Source organism: Notolepis coatsorum (assembly GCF_963971535.1).
Source record: "Notolepis coatsorum genome assembly, chromosome: 7".
Lineage (NCBI taxonomy): Eukaryota > Metazoa > Chordata > Actinopteri > Aulopiformes > Paralepididae > Notolepis > Notolepis coatsorum.
Window position 1 is genome coordinate 88,852,555 of NC_140171.1, and position 26,589 is coordinate 88,879,143.

At 43.5% G+C, this 26,589-nt stretch overlaps 1 protein-coding gene across 1 annotated transcript in view; it reads right to left on the minus strand.

The window, feature by feature from the left end:
* LOC311231439 (uncharacterized protein) overlaps nucleotides 1-26,589 on the minus strand; it is a 43,032-nt gene that overhangs the window by 13,124 nt on the left and 3,319 nt on the right. Inside the window, exons 3-4 of the mRNA XM_084318019.1 lie at nucleotides 26,192-26,371; nucleotides 15,434-15,527 (exon numbers count right to left, since the gene is read on the minus strand). Of these exons, the coding sequence (XP_084174145.1) occupies nucleotides 15,434-15,527; nucleotides 26,192-26,371 (274 nt within the window). The remainder of the gene's footprint in view (nucleotides 1-15,433; nucleotides 15,528-26,191; nucleotides 26,372-26,589) is intronic.

Below are 26,589 nucleotides of genomic sequence, written 5' to 3' on the forward strand. Positions count from 1 at the left end.
TATAAAACCAGTTTTTGCACAGACGAGGTTATCGTCTGTGGCTGGCGTGCAGAATGTGAAGCTGTTACCCTAACAGGTATAATGCGCTTTCATGTAGCACGCTATGACTGGTGTCATGGCTCTGCTTTGTCGTTGCATCGTATCAGGGGTGAGGGGTCATGAGGGGTGGGCTGATAAAATCCCCCCCCCCCCCCCCCTTTACTGATTGGCTGGGAGGTGGGACCTCCTGCCTGTCAGTTTTCCCTGTCGGCTGAGGGGCAGCGCGTCACAGGGAGGGGGAAGTTCCCTGGTTCCACTCCATGTTAGGATGGGTGGGTCACGGGATTTCCCCCCGGCCATGGGATACGTCACTGGGCACGTTTCCTATTGGCCAGGAGACATCCGTGAGGTTACAGGCTCTGTGCTGCAGACCGGTCTTTGTCAAAGTTGGATGATGCGATGCATTCGAAAACTGTTCATTTTCTGCTCTGCTCTCTATTACAGTGTGTATTGGGCCGTTGGTCACTTGGCCCAATTATTATAGCATGTATCTTTTTTCAATTGTACTCACGTGGAGGTCTCTCTGGGGGAACTTCTGTCTTCCCCTCTTATGTGAGGAGCAGAATTGACGGGGTTGCCCTCAGTCGCGTCATATAAGGCACATACAATAAGACACATTGTGTCTGTGTCTTATTGACCGGCTTCCTGCTGCTCGTCCCAGACAGCATGGAGGGAAACGGTGTCTGGTGTTTCTTATTAGAATTCACCATTGATGTGTTTCGGGTTCTTGACGTGCATATAGCGCTGGCCCTGGGTGCTTCCAATGTGGAACCACGTTATGGGCCGGCGCGCCTTGGTTGCCCAATTCATAGAAACAGCGTTTTATGCGGGCGACTAGGAAAGAGATTTTTTATCTCTACCGAGCGCCAGTGCACTAGGTTAGACTCGATGACTCACGTGCATCTCCGGGGGGAGATGACGGAGTAGATCATTACATTGGCGGAGGGGTCTCACGGCCATGAGGTGGGACGCCAGGAGCAGCGCATTCACGTTCTGTCCATCTTGGTGGCGCCCTCTGTGATGTTTTAGATCAACACGCGTACCTACCCCCCTCTTAGGACTGGGGATGGCTGCGTGACTAGGACGCGGGACTGGTTCTGGTCACACCGGACCAGGTCAGTTGACCCGTTGTCCGCCAGGGCGCAGATCTGCTGTTCTGGTACCCTGAAGGACTTAGTGCTTTTCCGGGGGGGAAATGCCGGGTCGGTCCGGGCTTCGCAGGGATTGATGTCGTGGATGTGTGTGTCATATGTATGCCAGCGTTTCCGTTAGCCGGTAATTACCGGTATTTGACCGGCAAAATCTGGTGAAGTCCGACATATCTAATCTCTCCGGTCATAATGTCCGGTGAAAATAATTCCCTCTAAACACAATTAGATTATTTGAATTGTATTAAAATAGGCTAAAATTAAATAGCCTATGCGATGAACGAAACAATCATTACATTCACCAAGCAGCCGGTCAATGACATCCTGTGTCAGCGAGCTGGCAGCTGATATATTTACGTGAAGCATGGCTTGGCAGGGTGCAGTACTCCAATTCAGCCATTGGCAATTCAGCTGTTGGGTGGGGGCGCTGCTGACACCGCTGCTCTGCTCTGTCTGCTCTGCTCCATGCTTCACGTAAATATATCAGCTGCCAGCTCGCTGACACAGGATGTCATTGACCGGCTGCTTGGTGAAGCAACGACAAATGTAATGATTGTTTCGTTCATCGCATAGGCTATTTAATTTTAGCCTATTTTAATACAATTCAAATAATCAAATTGTGCTTAGAGGGAATTATTTTCACCGGACATTATGAGCAGCAGCACCAAGTCGTTGGGAGGTGGAGATATACATCACGGCGCAAACCCACGATAATGTTGCCGTCTCTCTGCCAAATTTCTCAGTTCTTCGCTTGATATAATTAATACAAATGTCCAATATAACGGAATTCGTTAGCTCATAAAAATGTGATTATAACAGACTGCTGTTTATTAAGGTGGGCAGACTGCCCACCGACACCTCAAGTCGGCAGCAGCACGCAGTCTCGAGGGACTTATTTTATTTGGAATATATTAATGACTGTATATACGCAAAAGTAGTCTAGTTTTAAGTTAAAATATTATAAATGCCTTGATGATGTCATTCTTTATATAGGCCTATCAATTGTTTTTAAGCTCAATAAACTCTGACCGGAATTTATCCCATTTGTCCGGTAGATTGAAATCTACCGGACACTCAGACCTGCAAAAAAAAATTCTAACGGAAACCCTGATGTATGCCACTACGACTTGCCCATAACAGTGACGTGCTTGGTGCATACTGTGTTGTACCTTGCGCTGTGTTAGGGGGCCTGGTCCTTCTCCATTGTTTCACTCCTCCCTCCCCCTAATGGGCAGGGATGGGAGGGGGCTGTCGAGGTGGTTGCTGTTAACCCCTCTAGGCATCCCTGTGTAGGTCCCGGTCCGCCAGGCCCAGGTTCGGACTCGTTCTCGTCGACCTGTTGGCCTGGGTTAACCCTTTGAAAACTGAAACACTTTGTTTCTAGGTTTTTCTTGGTGGGTTAAGGGAACAACCGCCTCCTGTTAAACTAAACATAGGGAGGTGGTTGGTTCTCCGGTGTGTTGGTAGCTGAGTCGACTCTCGGGTTGAGGCCGGGCTTGACCCCGTCTGCCCGAGAGTGTGCCCCCGCATTCTTCATGACGTCTGCCAATTGTGTCGGCCTCTCCTTTGAACCTCGACCCCGCTGGAGGGGTCGGGTTTGTTGAGGTCATGACATGGTGCACAGCATACCGAACACCCCTTCCGCCGGGTACTGTTCTTACAGTAGACCCTTTAGGCGCCTGTCTAGTCCGCAGTGCTCCAGGCACAGGTCGAGTTCTGGCCTGTTGCCTGGATTGAGGGATCAACCCCCTGTATACCAACATTTCAATTAAGCAATGCAAATTACGATTTGGCCCGCTTATCACACATTCAGACCTGGCGCGATACCCAGAAAGCATGTACTAACCGCCATAAATGGCACACACATTCCCCTCTATTTAATAACAATTTACTCCTTACTGGACAACAACCTGGGAAAAGAAAGGTATCCATACGTTGGGGGACATCTACGATAACTCTGGTCTCCGATCTTTCCAAGATCTATCCAATGGATATGATCTCCCCAGAACCTCCTTTTTCTTTTTTTTTTGGTCCACTTTTTCTCCCATTTTCTATATTTTCTCCCATCCCAATTTCGTATCATCCAATTCAACCCTCCCCTGTCACGAACGCTGTTTCTTGCCTCCCACAAGCCGGCTGCAATGTGGACTAAGTCATACATAGCACAAGTCCCCTCCGGTACTTGAGGTAACAGCAGTCGCATCTTTTCACCTGCGAAGCTCGATCTCTCAGTGGCGAGGAGTAACGCGTGGGAGGCTCACGCTGCCCCCGACACTTCCCGATTCTACTGCGCAGGCGCACCAACCGACCTGTAGGAGTCGCTGTCCACAACGCCCGATCCCCACCCATCAGTTTCCCACCCCCTAATACGGCCAATGTGTATTAGTATGAACGACCAGCTAAACTGAAAGCAATGTGGAGCGCTGGCCTCGAACAGGCGAGCCCAGCGTCTCTGCATTCGTGGTGAGCGCATTGCCCACTACGCCACGTAGCCGCCCAGAACCTCCTTTTTCTTTTATTTACAAATAAGAGCAGCCCTGAGGGCTCATGGCGTTCCATGGGATGTTCCACTAGAGCAGGGGTGGCCAACCCGCGGCTCGCGAGCTGCATGCGGCTCTTTGCCCGTCAATGTGCGGCTCTTCCATCCATAAAAAAATATATATATATTATAATTTTTTTTTTGTCACTCATTCCATAAGGACGTAGAATAAACATTTACAATTTTTTTTTAAATGGTCCATTTGCATGTTCTTGGTATCTGAATCTAGGGACATATATGGATCAGTGTCAGAAATAGTGTGTCTGTTACTAGGCTTGAGTAAATTGTAATGAACCAAAGGAGAATATCAATTCTATTTAAAAAAAATATATAATTATCTTTGACTGTGAATAACACCATGCTAAAATTTACCAGACCTGAAAAATCTAAGCAAATGAATAAAGGGAAGATGACTAAACAGAAGGTTTTGTAGATACAGTACTGAATTCTGCCATCTTTTTTATAATGTAAATTTCTCCACCATTTTTCATCGTATTGCAACACCGTTTTTTGCAAGACGTTCACAGAAAGGTAGAGAAACTAACTGCGTTCTGTTTTATGGCAATAACGTTCAGGTTTGTGGGAGATAATCCCCAAAAATAAGAGAAATAAAAAAGTCAATCCAGAAGTCAGATGATTGACAGGGGCTGGTGTGAGCTGGGTAGGGTAGTTTTTCAAAATTCAAAAGCCCTGAGTCTCTTCCTTCAAAAGACTACACTCACTTTTGGCTGTGCCACTTCCTCCTGTCAATATGCGCCGGTTTCCGACTCAATGCCCTGAGATTTCTATAATCTTATATATCACTAATAACAGTTAAAATAATTGGTAAACAAACATAATGCTGAAAATATACACTTTTACTGTATATCTCGGGCTTAAGAGGTCAACCCTGTGAGGCCCAAATTAAAAAGACATTAGCAACTTCAGAGGCCAGAGGGTGGGACATATAAACACATTTACTATCAAATAGCATTGTGAGGCTGAACAACAGGACCAATTGACTATACATGTGCTTAACATTTTTTAAATAAACATTCTTTTTTTAAATGGCTAAAAGTGATTTTGTAATTTTGCAACCGTGGGTCTCACAGGGTACTTTTAACCCTGTGAGGCCCAAATAAAAAAGACATTAGCAACTTCAGAGGCCAGAGGGTGAGACCTATAAACACATGAAGGGTGCCGTGACTGAAAAAAAAGGTTGAGAAACGCTGGTATATGGTGTGGCTCTTTGTGGTACCACAGTAATTTTTGTGGCTCTTAGTCTCTGACTGGTTGGCCACCTCTGCACTAGAGCGTCACCGTTTTCACAAATTCTTTTATGACAAAGAGACATCGAGAGGCTTCGTTTCTGACTTTTATCACCATTTACTTACGTCCTTGTATAAGGACCTCCCCCTTGATACGATTTGGAGAAAGGATATCCCGGAGTTGGATGTAGATTTTGATTGGGATGCAGTCTGGGAAAATGTCCGGCTGCCCTCACGCAACCCAGATCACCAACAGATTCATCAAAATTTTATTCATAGGACTTATTTGAACCCTAGACGACTGAATCTAATGGGTCTCAGACCTGACTCTCGATGTACCTTATGTCCAAACGGGGCCATCGGAACATTTATGCATATGTACTGGGAATGTCCTCCTGTTGAGCTTTTCTGGGAAGAGATTACCACCCAGCTATCAGATATTTTATCTCTGACTATACCTGTCCTGCCTTCTGTATCATTACTGAATGAGGTTTCCCAATTACCGACCTCTACACATGTGAAGAGACTCATTTTAGCCGGCCTCACAGCCGCAAAGAAATTGATTGCCTCACGGTGGATACACCCAGACAAGCTATGCCCGAAGGTATGGATTCTTACCTACCTTGATGTAATATATCTGGAGATATCCACTGCACGAGTTTTAGGGGTTAACGAAGCGAATATTGCTATCTGGTTGGCAGCGGTTGCAAAACTTAAAGAGCGCATATAACGATCAATTGCTAGATAATCTACCATATATTATGTATTTAACTCACGTTGGGGTCCTGGGGGCGTGAATATTAAAGGCAACCAACTTGTGTTCAGCTTTTCGTTCAGCGTTTCTCTGATTGGCCACACGGCCAATCAATCAATCCACTAGCACACGCCCTTGCGGCAAGAGAGACGCGGCAGGAGCGCTGGTCGAACCAGCGGTGTTCTGTTGTGTGACTGTACTACAGCGGTGTTCTGTTGTGTGACTGTACTAAACTCTTCCACCACATGACCGACATTTGACATACAGTACACCTCCTATCTATGTTGGGATTATGTTTGGTCATGACAAAACAATAAAAATCGCTACTGTTAGTAATGCTGCCACCACCCACTTCAATGACAGAGCTGTCATATTTGCGAATGCATAAACTATATCTTAAATTATGGCGATGTGTCTAATATGGCTGTCGCGAAGTCATTGATAAGCGACAGCCATATTAGACACATAGCCATAATTTAAGATATAGTTTATGCATTCGCAAAATATGAGAGCGCGCCGCTGTCATTGAAGGGCTTCCTACAACAGAGCACCGCCGCTGCTGCTGCTGAAGCTGTATCAAGCCGGCGGCGGCGCACGGAAGCCGGGGATAAACCACCGCGTCGCCCCGCTGGCGCTTCAGGCTCAGCAGCCTCCACGGGCGAAATAACATATAACGTTACTGTAACTGAGGGGTACAATTCCCTGACTGTATTACTAGATATGATACTTACTACCACTACCTTTGTACTTAATATTCGGCCACCCAGTACACGGCATAAATATATTATCATGAACACTCTCACGTAGATGAAACGGATCCAACACAAATGTACGAATTAGAAACAGGTCTTTATTTCTACACAGCGATGGTGTGTAGAATAAGCACTTAATCACTTAATTACATTTATGAATTGAAATAGTATGCACTTTTATGGCAAAGAGTATTCGTCGGTATATCAATAGAGAATGTCCAATCTCTGAAGGCGCAGGTGGTAAATATACGACCTGGAATAGTTAAGGAATAACAGCAATGATACTTTAATGATTATAAGACTGGATACACTAGAGGGGGTTAATCCGGTCGCTTGTAAGCCGACAGGAGTAGGAGGGGGGGGGGGGGTAGAATCCGGCTGCCTCGTCTGGCCAAGGGTATCCCAGGTGAACCCACTGTAGTGCCGTTCAATGCGCCGGCGATCCTTGGACCACAGATGAAAGCAGGTGGACTCTTTGTGGGCCGGCTCTCTCCGGTCCACGGGGGAGAGACGTGAAGCGACCTCGTCTTGCAGAGCGTCTCCTCACCTTGCGTCCTCTCCAGGGGGGGGGGTTCCAACACACGGCAGTGTCGGGGGTCTTTATCCATGGAATAATCAAAGTATCCAAAGCATAATCCGTGCCTGGGAAGGCGGGCTGTCGTCGGTAGAATAATCCGGTATACAGGTCCACTCGCTCGTCGGCTCTGGGGCTCCTCGGGTGCAGCTTCACATAGGGTCAACCACCCTGGGTAAGCAGCCAGTTCTCTGCCCGAAACGATGGGGTACTGACTACGGTAGTATTCTCACCGCACGAAGCACTATATATTAACAGACTATTATTAGCTTAATAGACTACGTCCAACTCGACGATATAGTGCCAAATATGACTATTCAAATATTAATATACACGATGTCTCAATACCGATGGTAGGCGAACTTGGCCTTACTCCCACACGTGGCGTCGCGGGGAGGCTTTACGTCTGTGACTCTATTGGAGGGTAAGAAACTGGACTGAAAAGAAAGTCCTACTTTAGTAGCGCAGTATATATACGCACTATGAACAAATAGTCCCATTAGTGGTGCGGTAGCCAAATTCCTACGCGGAACTAGGACTTGTTCGTACATGTCGAGCGGTACGTTTGAACTGGGTCTGAGGGGTATGGCAGCCTGGCACCAAGGTCTCGACCAATAGTAGAATGGAGACTATTATGGGATGTTCAGTAGGCTAGAATGGATATTCAATGCATATTGTACAAGGAATATACAAGGGATATCAGGGAATATTAGAGAATATACAAATACAATTAAATATATATATATAAATAAATATATATATTCGGTTTAATCTGGCCCTTCACAACAGTTACAGTTCCACACTGATGTACAGTGAGTGTCTAATATGGCTGTCGCGAAGTCATGCCTCTCCCTCTGAAAGCCCATCCACGCTGTGTATCATAGAGACATAGAGCACTGGGTTTTATCACTGGAGATATAAAATTGTATGGGCTTTGATTAAACATGTAACCTACACCTACTGTAACTTACTGTACCTCTGCTTCCTACAGCACAGCAGGTAATGGCGTTAATCAATGGAACGCGAAACATAATAACGTTACGCTTTCTAGTTCAGCGCATTTCATAACTGTATGGGCTTTGTTTATACACGAGTGAATCTGGTAGTTGGTTGTTAAAAACGCGAAACATAATAACGTTACGCTTTCTAGTTCAGCGCATTTCATAACTGTATGGGCTTTGTTTATACACGAGTGAAACAGCAGCCCAACACAAGTGCGTTGGAACAGCAGCCCATGGTACACAAGTTGGTTGCCCGCGCTGCCGCTCGCTTGCGCTCCTTGGATTTCATTTGGGACGTGGGACGACTGCGCTTGCCTGCGCGTGGGGGCGGGGGGGCGCGGCCAATCAGAGAAAAGCCGAACACAAGTTGGTTGCCTTTAATATTCACGCGTCCTGGGGTGAGTGTGTGGGGGGGAGGGTAAAGAGCAAGCGAAGACCATTGTCCACTTGTTTTTTCTTTTAGTTTTTTTATTGTATTTTTAATTATGTATATATTCTGGGCCCCCTTTAGATGTGGGTCTGGTGGTTGTGGGCTCGGACTGGGGGGGGGGGGGGGGGGGCGTGGTTCGGGGTCTCTGCGGGTCGGGGCATTAAAGAGGCGTGATGCTTTGGCTCGTGGGGGCGCCGGACTTGCCGGGCCTGTAGATGGAGGGGGCTCAGGAAACCCATTATGTTTGTGTTCTGGGCCCCTTTTGATTGTGTCGGAGTGTCACAGGCTAGGGGTGGGGGGGGCCCTTGGTTCGGGCCCTCGGCGAGTCGGGGTGTTAAAGAGGCATGATGCTCTGGCTCGCCGGGGTACCGGACTTGGGGCTCTCGAGGGTTGGGGATCGTGGCTGTGATGGGTGGTGAGGGAGGGGGCTTAGGGTGTTAATTGTACAATCTATTTTATTTATTGTCTAGTCATTGTAGTGTTGAGTCGATGTTTTTGGTGTCTATTTATGTATTATTATATTTGTATGGATTGTATTATTGTTATTATGTTGTGAACTGTGTTGTTTCATGTTAGAAAATAAAACAAATTTGATCACAAAAAAAAAAAAAAAAAAAACTCAGCTCTGAACTCAGCAGAATCTGCACCTGGCTCGCTGATAACAAACTATCATTACACCTGGGTAAAACAGAGTCCATTCTCTTTGGATCAAATAACAAACTCAGCAAGGCTTCTCTGTTACAGTGGGTGACAATATTGTCACAAGGAAAGATGAAATTACATACCTGGGTTCCATCCTAGAGGCAAATCTTTCCTGTGACAAAATGGCAACCAATGTAATAAAAAGAAGTCAGCCAATGAACAAGATTCTTGTACCGGATCTCCTCTCTGGTAAACAAGAATACCCTGAAGACTCTAACAGGAGCACACATTCAAGGGTACTACGACTATGCTTGCACCTCATGGTACCAAAGCACCTCAAAGGCACTAAAAACAAGACTACAAACATCACAAAACAACACATACCATAATATCAGTCACTCTTCTATTGGTACGAGAACTCGGGGTGTAGCCATAGTCGTTAAACGTAAGTTGAATATTGTACTAAAGGGAGTATGGTCTGATGTAGAAGGTCGGATAACTATAGCTAAGATTGAACATAAGAACAGGAAAATAGCGTTGATAGCGGTATACGCCCAAATTTGTACGAAGAAGATTTCTTCACTACACTAACCAATGCAATGTTAGACATTCCCGATTACTCATTTATAATAGGAGCGGATTTTAATGCCATCTGGAACCCAAGGATGGACAAATCTTACCTCGCCTTTTCCAGCGAACAAAAGAATTCATCGAAGGCATTAAAGGATTGGTCGAAAATTACAGGTGTAAATGACTTATGGCGGTTACTTAATCCCACGACCCGAAAGTACTCTTGTCGATCTGCGAGACATAATACACTATCCAGAATAGATTATGTCTTTGCATCACAGAGACTATTTGATAATTATGAAGTGGAAATGATACCCAACGCACTATCAGATCACTGTTATTTACTCCTTAAAGGTACATTTGGTATACTATCCTCCTGAGCCCCAAGATGGCGATTTAACTCGTTGCTGCTTAATAACAAGGAATTCATTACACAACTCAAAGAAGCTCTTATAGTATTCCAACGGGAGAATGCAAACTCGGTGCAAGACCCCAGAATAATATGGATGTCGGTAAAGGGAATGATCAAAGATTTCACGGATAGCTTTTCCTCCAAAATGCGCAAGAATCAATGCACAAAACTGGCTGAGCTGGAAACGCTTTACTCAACGTTATTTAATTCTCTAAAATACAACAACTCAACTCGACTAGAAAATCAAGTTAACGTACTAAAAATAGAGATCAATGCCATATACAGACAACAATCGGAAATACAAATACGCAGCACAAGACAACAGCAGTACTCCCATGGTTCCAAACCCAGCCACCTATTAGCCATGCGATTAAGAATTAATGCAACATTTGCAGATATAACTACCATTAGAGCACAACAAGTACTTGTAACAGATCCTGTAAAAATAAACGATACATTCAAAGTATTCTACTCCGACTTATATAAATCAGAAACGACCTTCGATCAAAACAAAATGGACACATTTCTTAATCAAATTATTCTCCCTAAACTTTCAGAGGATGACGCTAAACAGTTAGAAACACCGATCACACTAGAGGAACTCAAGAAGGCCATAACCGCAATGAAAAGTGGTAAGGCTCCTGGAAGAGACGGTTTCCCATCAGAAATGTACCTTTCTTGTTGGGACATAATTGGCCCCTTATTACTAAATATGATCTTATACTCAGTCAAGGAGGGGAACTTCCATAAGAATGACAATATTGCACTCATAACAGTCCTCCTTAAAAAAGACAAAGACCCCAACGAGTGCGGTAGTTATAGACCTTTAAGCCTCCTCGGAACAGATATCAAACTGTACTCTAAGGTATTAGCCATCAGATTACAAAAGCATATGACGTCTTTAGTTCACCCGGACCAAACTGGCTTCATAGGAGGCCGCCTGATCACTGAAAACATAAGACGAATACTGCACGTACTTGATGCCGACAAGGAGGACACCATACCTAAGGCGATGCTGTCCCTGGATGCTATGAAAGCCTTTGACAGGCTGGAATGGTCGTATCTATGGGCAGTGCTAGAAAGGATGGGGTTAGGAAAAGGATTCATCGATATGATTAAAGTATTATACAAAGACCCATCGGCCATGATTACAACAGGCACAATCATCTCCAAAATCTTTCCGGTATCACGCTCTGCCAGACAGGGTTGTCCTCTTAGTCCCGGACTGTTCAATCTATCATTAGAGCCTTTAGCACAATATATAAGACAATCCCAATCCATAGAACCAATCGTAATCAAGGGCACACAACAAAAAATTAGTTTATATGCGGACGATGTAATATTGTTCATGCAAAACCCCAACACCACATTGCCTCATCTGCTCAAGTTGATTGAGGACTTTGGTGATTTATCGGGATTTAAGATAAATTGGCCGAAGTCGGCTTTCCTTCCACTTAACACCCCTGCAAAAAAAGATACAACCCTCCCAGGAGAGATACCGATGGTAAAACATTTCAGATGCTTGGGAGTGGAAATATTCCCCACCATAAGACAAACGGTGAAGCACAACTACACAAAAATCCAAAACAAAATCAAAGACGACCTTGATAGATGGGCAAAACTTAAAAACACAGTACAAGCACGGATATCAATAGTTAAGATGGATGTACTACCTAAAATCAACTTCTTCAGTTCAATGCTACCGTTACCCCCTCCAGAGGGTTACTGGAAAAGATTACACTCCTCCACATACAAATTTATTTGGAATAACAAACCACCACGTATAAAAAGATCCACCGCACAGAGAAATAAAGCAGATGGTGGCATGGCATTTCCAGATTTTTTCCTATATTTTAAGGCGTACACATTAAGTCCATTGACAACATGGTTTGACTCCCAAGCATTAGTATCCTGGAGAAAATTAGAAGAAAACATAGTAGCCCCACATAGACTGAAGGACATAGCATACACTAAACTACCAATCAAGCACTGTGAACGAAAATTTGGCCCCATAATTACTCATGCGATCCGGATATGGCGTGAATCACAAAAAGAAAATCCTAACCCACAAAAATGGCACAATCATACTCCCTTATTCAATAACAATGCACTCTTAATTGGAAAACGACCTATAAGATTCCCTATATGGGAAGAGCAAGGCATACACTCATTAGGGGATGTTTTTAACAAACAGGGTTTTTGTAGTGATAAAGAAATACGCAAAAAATTTAATCTCACCAAGTCCACATGGCTTTTTTACAAACAGTTAGAGCTATGTTTGAAGTCTCACGGTGTTCCATTAGATAGACCAATTGAACACCACAGATACCACAAATTCTTCTACGAAAGAGAGACATCGAGAGGTTTTGTTTCAGAATTTTATCATCAATTACTAACGTCCTCGTATGAAACCCTCCAACTAGACTCTGTCTGGAGGAGGGATATACCAGACCTGGAAAATGACTTTGATTGGCAAGGAGCCTGGGCAAATGTCCGACTTACATCAAGGAACCCGGATCATCAACAAATCAATCTTAACTATATTCACAGGACATACTTGACTCCTATAAGACTGTGCCGAATGGGGCTTAAACAAGATTCCAAATGCACCCAATGTACAAATGGGGACGAAGGGACATTTATGCACATGTATTGGGACTGCTCACCAGTTAAGGCATTCTGGAAAGATGTGACCCAACAAATATCAAAACTCGTATCTTGGAATATACCTGTACACCCCTCGGTATTACTATTGAATGATGTTTTTGAGTTTGCAGTGAATCCACAGCTAAAGAGATTGGTTTTATCGGGTATCACAGTAGCCAAAAAGCTGATCGCATCACGCTGGTTTCAACCGGAAAAAATGTGCCGTAAAGTTTGGTTTCTTACATATCTCGATGTAATTTACCATGAAATATCTACAGCAAGAATTCTGGGTCTCAATGAATCCAAAATGTCAATGTGGTTAGAAGTGGTGGAGAGAATAAAAGCTAGCTTATAATGGTAGTGTCTGGTTAGGTGCGAGGGATAGTGAGGTACTTCTCAAGGTGGGGTCCGGGAGGGGGGGGTTCGAGCTGGAGCATATGTGTGTAGGTTTTTTTAGATAACAGGTATTAGGGGTATATCTTATATAAGACAACCAACTAAAATGTGATCTCATTGGATGTGCCCTGACAATTAATGCTTGTATATCTTATCGTGTGTTGTCATGTTTGTTTATATGTTTGTTTAAAAAATAATAAAAAAATAAAATACAAAAAAAAAAACATCACAAAACAAACTGGTCAGACTTAGGGGTGGGCGATATATCGAGTATACTCGATGTATCGCGGATTGTTCTACCCGAGATGTAGTACTGTACTATATCGCGAACATCGAGTATTTAGTTTATATGGCGCCGCCCGCGGCCGAGACACTCGCAGTGCTTTCCTCGAGAAGGGACGGCGGAGCTATAGGCTAACGTTAGTGTATTGGTCCCGAGTGTAGCAGGGACGGCGGAGCTATAGGCTAACGTTAGTGTAGTCAGGGCTGTACAGTCAGTGCGATATAATGTTGCGGTTGTAATTTCATTAGACAGACCAGCGCGAACCTTTAATAACATGTAATTTAATTGACACGAGCAATGAGCTAACGGTAGCTGCTAACCAAGGTATCCATTAGGATTATGCTAAGCTAACTAGCGATAGCTGCTAACCCTGGTAAACGGTCAAAGCGGACTCCACAAGACTAGTTCCATTCGTGAGGAAAGGGGGTGGGTTATATTGACAACGCTTGACAACAGCAGTTTAAACATAACTTCATATTTATTGGTTATTCGTTTCTGTCTATCATTCAATTTCCATCTCCGTGTGTCTCCATCTCCATCTCTTCCTGTTTACATTCGAGTGTGACGTCATCACCTACGGCAGCTTAGACGATCAAAACGCGAACCTAGAACAAACCCTGAGGGGGGGGGCTCTCTCTCTCTCTCTCTCTCTCTCTCTCTCTCTCTCTCTCTCTCTCTCTCTCTCTCTCTCTCTCTCTCTCTCTCTCCATTCAATGATTTAAAGTAGCCAAACGTTACAGACAGTATAAATACTAACTGGATAGTTGATGATATAAACATTTGATGATATAAACATTTAATTTAATTATCTGAAATATTCTAAAATCATTAAGTCTGCTATAAGCCATTATACCTTTGTGTGTGATTATTATTTTCTCACAGTAGGGTGTGTATATATAAATTATACATATATATATATATGTGTGTGTGTGTTTGGCTAAAGTGGATAGAAAACACAGTACTGTGTAAAAGTCTTAGGCACCCAAGAGTTTTTATATAAATTGTCTTAGATGTAAATAAAAATGTTTATTAGTGTGTCAGTAGACTACTCTTAGTACATTTTCATTAAATTATTTTTTAAAGCATCTTCATGGTTTAATAATGCAAACATATGTTGCAGGGACTTATTATAATCATCATATTGGCGTGACTGTATGCATCAAAGGGTTAAATCAAGCATTTTTAAGTGATTTAGAGGAAATGTCAAAATATCGCGATATATATCGTGTATCGCGATATGGCCAAAAAATATTGCGATATCATTTAGAGGCCATATCGCCCAACCCTAGTCAGACTACTGCTTGACCCTTAAAACCCACCTCACCCCTGCCCATTTTTACAACCTAGGATGGCTTAGAGTAGATGACAGAGTACAGCAACTTGCAATGGGCCTGGTCTACAAGATACACTACACCACTAAGATACCCATGTACATGTCGAAATACTTCCCAAAGGTCAGTGAATTCCACTACCACATCACCAGAGGGAGTTCCACAAACAATGTTCATGTCATGTTCAACCCAGATTCGGCTCAAATAAGAGACTAAACACATTTCACAATTATGCCACAACAATGTGGAACGCTCTACCCACAGCTGTAAAAGAATGTGAATCCCTACCCACCTTCAAAACCGCTCTCAAAGAGCACCTTTGCACAGGAGGCTGCAATTCTAAACTGGCCCCGGTAAATGCCCCAATGTACAGTTTCTTCCCCCTCGAATGTATATATTCTCTTTTAGAATCTCTGTCTCTTAAACAGTACTGTATACTTGTATATCTTGTATGTAATAAATGTCGGGATGTAACAGTACTGTATATCTGTATGTCGTGTATGTCATAAGTGTCATGATGAATTGAAAATGGGGGACCCTGATGTAAACAAGACGAAAGTCTTTCTCTCGTCTGCATCCCCTTAACAATTGAGCCGTATTGTACCCATTCTGCAATCTGTTAATAAAGTTTTCAATCAAACAGAGAGAGAAGGGAGATGTATACAGTACCTGATGCGCTGACTGTCTGGACCTTGTATGTCGTTTCACAGCTGCTGGTACAGAACAGGTCCACTTTGCCCTCACCATCCTTATGACAGGGCGTCTACAGGTAGCAGCAAGTTACATTTAAGACTTTTAATGCCACAGTTTAATTACATTTAAGGTACATTTTGCAATAACAATAAGCACCAAATGTGAAAATATAGACATAGGTATTCATGAGTAAAATAAATACACATATTGTCAGTTCAAAATGATCAGTAAAGCAAAATGACAATAACTGGTTGAGTATGTTTATTAATGTGAAAGAATATTTGCCCTTGATGACGTGAATCACTAACAATAGGTGGGGGGCGAGGCTAGATGGGGCGGGGCTAGAGGAGGCGGTGCAGAGCTAGAGGTAGAAACCTTTACTGTGACTTGAAATATGTTGCATGTTGTTGTTTAAGCATCCTTGGATTTCTTGAAAGGCGCTATATAAAGCTATTATTATTAATTATTATTATTATTATTATTATTATTATTATTATTATTATTATTATTATTATTATTATTATTATTATTATTATGTTTGTAGTTGTTGGTTGTGGAATAAGACCCTGGATCTGACTACCACAGGTGCGATGGACCTGCTCTACGTCGCCCTCAGTTGACTAACCATGCCCGCTCTACTTCAACTGGATCCGAGCGGTTCTCCTGCCCCCTGGGGAATATGACTGATACTCTGAGCTCCGAGCATTGACTTTTTTTTTGTTTTGTTCTTAGCTCTATTTTATTTTAATTAATGTACTTTAGATACTATTGCTACCATGAATTTATGTATATATGTTTCATTACATGTATATACAGTATACATACCAATTATTCGCCTGTTCTATTCTCCATCCAGCTATCATACATAGCAACACTATATTATCACCGACATCCTGTTGGGGGATCCCCATTTGAACTGCCCATCTGAGGTTTCTCTCATCCACGCCGCCTGTGGTGCTTTTTTCCCCTAGTACTAGGTTTTTAGTGAGTCGTTCCTCATCTTCATCAGGGAAAGTCTGGGAGTGTTGCATATTTGTATTTGATGGTGTTTTTTGTTCTGGATCTATTATGATGTCCATGGGGGAAATTCCATGTGATCTCGGGCTATACAAATACATTTGATTTGCCTGAATCACTTGCCACAAACAAAAGGACAGTCTTATTGTGGCTTATTATATCCTCTACCAGGGTCCTCAAACTACGGTCTTATTATATCCTCTACCATGGTCCTTTTTATTTTTTTAATCGTCCTAAATCATTCATTCGAATTAATCGAATTAATCGATTAATCGCCCAGCCCTACCTCAAACTATTATTATATCCTCTACCAGATCCTCAAACTACGGTCTTATTATATCCTCTACCAGATCCTCAAACTACGGTCTTATTATATCCTCTACCACAGGGGTAGGCAACCCTAGGCACGCGTGCCTGCATAGGCACGCGGGGGCATTTGCATAGGCACAGGGGGCAGCAGTAAAAAAAAAAAAAAAAATGTTTTTTTTGCTCTGAAATATTATAGTGAAATATTTTGCACTGTTGTCGCATTTATTTTGTTGAAATCCTCCCACAGGTTCTTTTTACTACCACATATTTAATTGAGACCCTTTATTTGTTTATTATTTCAATTTAGCTAGAAATACATTGCTACATCATTCAGTAACATTTGCAGAGCCTTATAACAAAAACATTATTACGGTCACCATTGTGACCAGTGGGATTAATCAACAATTTTTATATTTATTTTTTTATTTCATTGAACATTGCACATGTTAAAAGCCATTTTTTTTTACTCAAAATGTGAGTATTACCAAGTCAACTTGTGTTCTTAAAACAATGACAATAAACATAGTTTTATTAGGTTGAAATAATGTGGTTGTGTACTAAAAACCTTAATGCACAGTAACTGAACTCAATATTTTTAAGTTCTGGTAACTTATTATTATTTTTTTTTACAGTGTAGTGATCAATCAAAACTTATTTACACGATATACCTCACATTCACCCTCCATTCACATCCTGGTGTTCTCCTGGTGTTCTCCATTAGGCCTGTAGGTGGAGCTATGACAGCACACGTACAGTACACACACCGATGGTGTGTGATGTGTCCAAAAATGTATGGGCAAAAATGTGAGTGAAATGGTCGCACTGTATGCAGCTGTTTGTCTGCATTGCATCCCCCCCCCCCCCCCCAACTCAGATTTAGGGTTGATACAACCATCATAATAATATTGTTAATAATAACAATAACAATAATGATGTAATAATGTAAAAATTATCATTAAAAATACCTGATTATGAGAAAAAAAAATTACGATGCATGGAATATTGTTGAGGCACACTAGTTACAACTATATTTCAAACAGGCACTCCATGTCAAAAAGGTTGCTGACCCCTGCTCTACCAGATCCTCAAACTACGGTCTTATTATATCCTCTACCAGATCCTCAAACTACGGCCTTATTATATCCTCTAGGCTCTACCAGGTCCTCAAACTACGCTCTTATTATATCCTCTACCAGATCCTCAAACTACGCTCTTATTATATCCTCTACCACAGTGGTTCTCAACTGGTCTAGCCTCGGGACCCAACATTTTCCTTAGTCATTAAGTCGCAACCCAACATTTTTAACCACTATGATTTATCTAAAAAAAATATATTGCAGTAATACGCAATCTTTCAAAACATGAAATAAATACAAAAAAATTCAACAAAAGTGCAACTATTAACCCAATGAAATAAAATAATAATAAATAATATATGCTTCTTAGCAGATTTCTTAGCTTAACATAACAGACCTACATTTGGGGGAACTAATGGGATAACTGGGGTTGCAACAAAAGTGCAACTAAGGGCTAAAAACACAATGAAATAAAAATAATAATAATAATAATAATAATAATAATAATAATAAATAATATATCCTTCTTAGCAGACTTCTTAGCTTAACATCCCAGGGAACTAATGGGATAACTGGGGATGTTGTTTGCTCCTGACAAGAGTCTCAAAGTCTGGTCCTCTGCTTAGTCTTCAGCTGGACCAGAGCTGAGAAGCCACTTTCACAAAGATAGGTAGTGCACACATTTTTCTTTTATAATAATAAAATAAAATAAAATTAATTTTTCTTTTTACACACATCCGCGACCCACTCAAAATGGTCCCGCGGCCCACTTTTGGGTCGCAACCCACCAGTTGAGAAACACTGCTCTACCTACAGTCTTATTATATCCTCTACCAGGTCCTCAAACTACAGTCTTATTATATCCTCTACCAGATCCTCAAACTATGGTCTTATTATATCCTCTACCAGATCCTTAAACTACAGTCTTATTATATCCTCTACCAGGTCCTCAAACTACACTCTTATTATATCCTCTACCAGGTCCTCAAACTACGCTCTTATTATATCCTCTACCAGGTCCTCAAACTACGCTCTTATTATATCCTCTACCAGGGTCCTCAAACTATGGGCATTTGGCCAGGCCCTCTGGAAAATGCCAGAAACACTTCAAGATAACAACTATGTAAAAGTTATTATTTTGTATTTTTTTATGTTATTGGAGCACTAATAACAAGAATCTATTTTTTTTAGACCCCCCCAGTTTTTTAAATATAGGCCTCTACCAAATGGTTGAGATGCCGCTTGATGGTAAAAGTACCTAATACATCATGATACATGTATAATAACAATTATATGATAATTTAATACCTACAAAATAAAGTAGAAAAAGTTAAATGACTGGAAAACAAGTCATGTCAAGTAAATTCTATTTAGCAAAAGAACTTTAAACACTTTAAATGACACAATTGTATTTCCCCCACTCAAAATCACAAAAGAGTACCCAGTACTTCTCAACTGGTCTATGTAAATTAACTACCGTAAATAACTTCACTTCACTTCTTGTACAATATCACTTTGAATGATACATGCATTTTCCATTTGTTTACCCCTCTCAAATTCACAGAAAAGGACCCACAGGAACATGTCCAACTTCTGAACTGTGCATTCCCTCTCTCCGATCCAGCACAAGAAAACGTTGCACTTCCCACATTTCCACCGTGACACGCTCTTTGGGCAAAGGTTGCACCGCCAGTGTTAAGTGGCCGATGTCCGTAGTTGTCGTAGCGCATGTCCGGTTGTGGTTGTGGGGGTCTTGGGGGGAGGCGCTTCTTCTCACAGGACATGCATGGTGGAGAGCAAAGGATGGTCGGCCAACTCTGGGTTCTGGCTTGTTGACTTGTTTCAAAATGTGATGGGAAACCTTTTGAGAGGCATTGGATTTTCCTTCAGTAGGCCACAATCTCTCTTGTAGACCAGCCAGGAATTGGAGATGCACACAGGTCAAGGGTGCATCAAACAGGGGGAAGTACCATCGTTGTGACTTGGCGGGGGTCTTGTACAGGTGAACCAGATCAAACCCATATGCTGATTGTAGCCAGGAATGGTCATGGGATGGCGATCTTCACTTTGTCGTCTTTGCTCCACCGTTGGACACTTGAAAGAGGCATGATCCCACAGGCATTGCTCAGGAGGGTGACACATCTGTCATACCATTTGACTGAAAGTACCCCTTCAGCTGACTTGTAATCAAGAGCTCCACGTCCTCTCTTCATCAGCTCTTTGCCTTCCATCAAGCAAGCGCCACCGATGCGGTTTGGTCGGACAGTGCCGATGCACTTAACTCTTTCTCTGCCACGCTGGGAACGGGATATGGCTATGTGCTGCCACGCATTAAACCAATGGGGTCGGAGGGCGGCTACGTGGCGTAGTGGGCAAGGCGCTCGCCACGAATGACGGAGACGCTGGGCTTGCCTGTTCGAGCCCAGCGCTCCACATTGCTTTCAGTTTAGCTGGCCGTCCGTACTAATACACATTGGCCATATTAGGGGTAGGGATGGGTACCGAATTCGGTACTTTTGAGGCACCGAACCGAAACACGTCGGTACTACCGAGTATCGAATCAAGTGAGAAACCAAAAAAATAAATAAAATAAAAAAAAAAGTTTTTTATTATAATTTTTTTTTAACTTTTTTTTTTAACTTTTTTCTTTTCATGTCAACGTTCACACGCACAATATATGCTTACCTAGGATTTGACTTGATTCAACAACAAAGCAGTCGGAGCAATGACAAGCCGAAAACTGTCGAAATTGTAGTTATTTGAAGTTTGGATTTTTTTTTTACGACTGAGGTAGGTAAATTAAATTTATTGAGACTAAAGTACCGAAAAAAGGTACCGTTGGGTACCGGTATCGATTCACAGGTACCGGTATCGGTTCAAATGTGAAAGGTACCCATCCCTAATTAGGGGGTGGGAAACTGATGGGTGGGGATCGGGCGTTGTGGACAGCGACTCCTACAGGTCGGTTGGTGCGCCTGCGCAGTAGAATCAGGAAGTGTCGGGGGCAGCGTGAGCCTCCCACGTAGGCTTGGGCGGTATGACGGTATTAAGGTATACCAGGGTATTTAGAAATACCTACGGTATTGATTTTCAATACCGTCCGTCACCGTCAAAATCACAGATGCGCTTCAGTTTCTATAACAGTGAAACGGAGTTTTGAGTGTAGTGCACACACTGAGTGTAGTGCACACACGCGCCAGCAGAGGGCGAGACCGCTCTAGTGGAGCGAGTGGGTCACAACGGTGTTCACGTTTTACGGTAATGTTGCGACAGTGCTGTGAAAATACCGTAAAGCGTTGTGACGAGAGCAGTGTTGTTGTGGCGCAATCCGTCTCTTATTATATGTGAACTAAATTATTATATGTGAACTAAAGAGTACAAGGTTTACACAACAGCCCCCACCCGCCTTTTTATTGTATTTGTACCGTCCTGTACTATCCGCTGTCAGCTGTTTATCTCTCTCTGTGAGCTACTGAGCTTGAATAACTAGCGTTAGCTCACGTTAAGTAGCGTTAGCTCTGCGGCTAATCTTAGATTACCCTGAACTAAATCAATGACTAGGTTATAAAGCATTCGAGTAGTTTTCACTGCACATAGAAGTAGCCAAACAACGGGAGCATTTCGGGAGCATATGACCAAAACCCAGGCAATTTCTAGCCCTTAAGGAATCAAATAGTCTGCCATGGCTATAGGCTAGATGCTAACGCTAAAACGGTGCAGGCTTCTACCGGTGCGGGACTACCGTTCTGAGAGCTGACGATGATTTGTTTACTTGGTAACACGTAACCCCCCCCCCCCCCCCCCGCGGATGAAAATGAAAGTCATACCGTCAAATACCGTGCACCGGGGTATTATAATATAAAGGTTTGCCGGTTTGAAAATAAGGATACCGCCCAAGCCTACTCCCACGCGTTACTCCTCGCCACTGAGAGATCGAGCTGCGCAGGTGAAAAGATGCGACTGCTGTTACCTCAAGTACCGGAGGGGACTTGTGCTATGTATGACTTAGTCCTAGTGATGCACGATATATCGGCCGCCGATATAATATCGGCCGATATGGCAGTTTTTTTACACATCGGTATCGGTCCGATATCAAGATGGGGCCGATATCCGATATTAAAATAAAAATAAAAAAAAATTTAATCTTTTTTTTTCTTTTTACATGTTTTGGCCTTAAATAGTTTCAAAAATCAGTCATTTCTGAAAATAAGTTACAAAAGTAAAAAAATTATGCGTTTTGGAAAATAGCTCTTTATTTGATTATCATAAAAAAGTGTTTTCTATACAGAGATATCGACATCGGTAAATATCGGTATCGGCCAGAACAGCAATATTAATATCGGTTATCGGTATCGGCCACAATTTTCACATCGGTGCATCACTACTTAGTCCACATTGCAGCCGGCTTGTGGGAGGCAAGAAACAACGTTCGTGACAGGGGAGGGTTGAATTGGATGATACGAAATTGGGATGGGAGAAAATATAGAAAATGGGAGAAAAAGTGGATCAAAAAAAGAAAGAAAAAACAATGGGGTCGGTCACCTTGTTTGCAGGGCTATAACTATATTCTATATTATAGCTATGGATGCAATACTATGGCCCATTTGACATCAAGTATCTATCGTTCAAGATGTGAAAAAAAAAATGTATACCCATTTTATACCGTGGTGAATATAAGTATGGTTTTAGAGCGGTTTAGGGTAATTCCTGGGAGGCTAGTAATAGCCCGATACGTGTATTATATTAAATCCATGGCATTTCGTCCCTACACACGCTACACATAAAAATTCAAATGCATATGATCGGTATCATGTTCCATCATGAATGCATGAAAAAAGGTGGGGGGGTCGTTTCTGATTAATTGATTGTCAATAACGGCATTCGTTAGTACAACCCCATACGCTGATCAGGGTCGATGGCTATGAAAACAAGGCACAATCAAGCTGAAATTGACGTTAAATTGCTCTTACCTGTGGGCGGTGGGATTCCAGAAAGAATATTCCAATTATTTGATTGCCATCTGGTAGATCGTATGTCAATTTGGGCCACGACATAACCCACCACAGCATAATGAATCGGGGGTCCCGAAAACTATTCAATGCGATCGGGTGAAGCGCTCGGTCCAGGTTACTAGAAAAGTCCGGCCGGAGGAATTTCATCGACGCACAGCCCCATACACAGAGTCTCAAAGGGAGTGCAACATCAGCCGCATACCACCAGTCGGCAGTATTGGACTTTTGCGATCTCAGACTCATTCCCTATGGTAACACAGGCTCCCTGGATGGATAACGATTGGAAATAACGAATAAAAGAAATAACGATCAAATAACGTATATATATGTGGTTGACGTTCAATGATTGGCGGACAAACACGTATAAAATCGTTGTTGGCAGGGAATGAGTTAATACCCAGACTTGTGTGCAGGCTCAGGGCCAGGTCAGAACTAGTGAAATCGTTGTCACAGAAGACATTTGGCTGTGTTATGGTTTTGCATAACGTCCTCACCGCCTAAATGCGGTGAAGCTCTCTGGAAGCCTGGAGGCGGTGAAGCTCTCTGGAAACCTGGAGGCGCATCCAACATTAATGTTGGATTACAAGCCACGGCTACCTCATCTATGCCTTCCTCACCTCCTCCAGGGATGACTGCTCTAGCCACAGATGTTTATGGGACATCGTGGTTAGGGTCATCGTCTTCCCCGAGGCTATAGCCTGCAACTGTGTTAAGTGCAGTATAGCCCCAGATGCTACAGCCTGCACTGTGTTAAGTGCAGTATAGCCCCAGATGCTACAGCCTGCACTGTGTTAAGTGCAGTATAGCCCCAGATGCTACAGCCTACACTGTGTTAAGTGCAGTATAGCCCCAGAGGCTACAGCCTACACTGTGTTAAGTGCAGTATAGCCCCAGAGGCTACAGCCTGCACTGTGTTTTTCTTTTTGATCCACTTTTTCTCCCATTTTCTATATTTTTCTCCCATCCCAATTTCGTATCATCCAATTCAACCCTCCCCTGTCACGAACGCTGTTTCTTGCCTCCCACAAGCCGGCTGCAATGTGGACTAAGTCATACATAGCACAAGTCCCCTCCGGTACTTGAGGTAACAGCAGTCGCATCTTTTCACCTGCGCAGCTCGATCTCTCAGTGGCGAGGAGTAACGCGTGGGAGGCTCACGCTGCCCCCGACACTTCCTGATTCTACTGCGCAGGCGCACCAACCGACCTGTAGGAGTCGCTGTCCACAACGCCCGATCCCCACCCATCAGTTTCCCACCCCCTAATACGGCCAATGTGTATTAGTATGAACGACCAGCTAAACTGAAAGCAATGTGGAGCGCTGGGCTCGAACAGGCGAGCCCAGCGTCTCCGCATTCGTGGCGAGCGCCTTGCCCACTACGCCACGTAGCCGCCCCACAGCTTGCACTGTGTTAAATGCAGTATAGTCCCAGAGGCCCGGAAAAGGGTCTCTGTATCCTGGGGATTCAAGACCGCTTTGCCCTATGACCTTTGATGAATAAGAGGTTTTATGAGGCATTTACGAGGCTGCACTTTGCACGGCAGCGGTGTAGGTTTTATCTGCCAACCCGCCACTTTACCAGTTTACCCCTCTAACGTCACGGTGACCAATCGCGGCCACTCTTATTGTCTGGGACCAAATACGGCCACGCCCCACTCCCAGCAAAAAGTGGGAATCTCTAGAATGGGTTTGGGGCGTCGCTGTATACGGAAGTGGCTCTCAAGGTGACGATTAGACAACACTTTTTTGTTGTCAGTAGATGGCAGCATTGGTTTAAAATTAAAGGCTGAAAATGTTGAGAACTACAACACTGCATTTCCCAAGAGCGTTAGCACAGGTCGCAGGTCACTGGGATGTGTCTATATTCTCCGACGCAATCTGAACAGCGTTAAACGATACTGCGACCTCGGTATAGCGACCGAGAATGGCCAACTAATTATCTTAACAAAAGTGCGCTGGTAGCGTTACATATGTTGTCTAAAGGGGGACATATGGTACAATTTAAGATTCTAATGATAATCGGCATATAAAGGACAACATAGAGCATCGTTAATTTGTAAGAAACCTCAATGAAAACGGCGCAGGGTGCTATTGTTATGAAAATGTGATAGAATCCTATAAAAATGTGGACGCATTTGGCCTACGTTCCGTTAGGTAAAAGCTGCTAGACGTACACCATCTTGGGGGGAAAAGACCCGGCCTTACACCTGCGTAAAGGACAGGTACCGTAGGCCTAGTTCAAACCCTTTACATTTGACACAATCTCATGGCGACACTAGGGTCAAATCAAATGCATAGCAGCTCCTGATCAGGGCACGTGTTCTCCCTAAAATACTACCCCACCATAGCATCAGGGACCGGTGCCGGTGGGGGAACAGGGAGCTCACTATCACAGGCTGCGGGGAGGAGCTGCAGTCAGTGTTTAGACGACTCAACCCCTCATTTATGATACATGGCCTGCAGTCAGGGTGATTAGCTCTGACGCGCCAAATGGAGTGTATGTTTCAGGGTCCTTCATCTCTATTTCTTCAGATAGAGAACACACCAGGGTAGTGACACGGTCCCTTTCGTCTGAGAACGGGGCTGCGGTCCCGGAAGCCTCCAGAGAATCGTAGCCTATACCTCCACAGACTGGCCGCTGCTCTCGCTTTCCGACAGATCGGTGCGCTGAGCGTGTATCGCGAGAGGGAGCCTGAGGTCGTCAGCCCCGCTGCATCCCCAAGACACTGCTGGAACCAGGGCCAGGGGTCCTTCTCCTGTAAGAAGGACTCAGCTCGGCTGCTGGCCGGCTCACACTCGTATCCCTCCATCATCGCCTCCACTGGACACCTGAGAGCTCTCTGTGAGAGCACACTGGTCCAAGGATTCCCCACGACAAATGGGACGCTGGCGGTGGTGTAGTCCTGAACCTTGGTCCATCTCACGGTCAGTAGAATTTTCTTCTTGTCTTAGAAACACAACTCTTTGTAGCTGCAGATGTGTATGAGCTGTTCTTTCACGTGAAAGAGCGAGGAAGGGTGAGCATGGCCACTTCACCTGGTTATATACTAGGGAGGTGGGCGTGGCTATGTGAATGATAGGCGCATGAAAAGTTCTTTCAACAAGCGCCCATTGGCGCAAGCATAGTCCAATAGGCGAAGCATGACGCACAGCCAGTATGAAATATAACCAGATAATCTCTGGGAACGTCAAAGTGTGTTTTGGTAACAATAACCAGATGTCCTCTCAAGCTGTATTCTTTGGCTCCATCCTTCATTGCCGTTTGTGAGACAAATGTATTTTATTTTATTTAAAAAGAAAAACAGATGTACGTGTCCCACCTCTTTGGTATCTGGCTCATCTTTGATGCCCGCTGTGAACGTAGTGGACATCAGAGCCTGGTTGTACTCTTCATCCAGAGACTCATCTTTCACCTTGACCAGAGATGGAGAGGACATCCTGATGATGTCAGAAGCACTGGGGTCTTCTGCTGCAGAAGATGCCTGGGACAATTGCTTTTCCTGGGGGGACAGCGAATGTCAGTTTGCAGTGTTATGACACTGTGTTTGGATGGAAATGGAAAATAAAGTATTTTATTGCAATAAACCACAACTTTACAATAATCAGAGAGGAGAACTTTTTTCTATTACATCTAGGGGCATAGTGATTCATCGACTGAATCGAATAAATTAATTAGATTGACATAATCAATTAAAAATGACTACACCAAAAAAACACA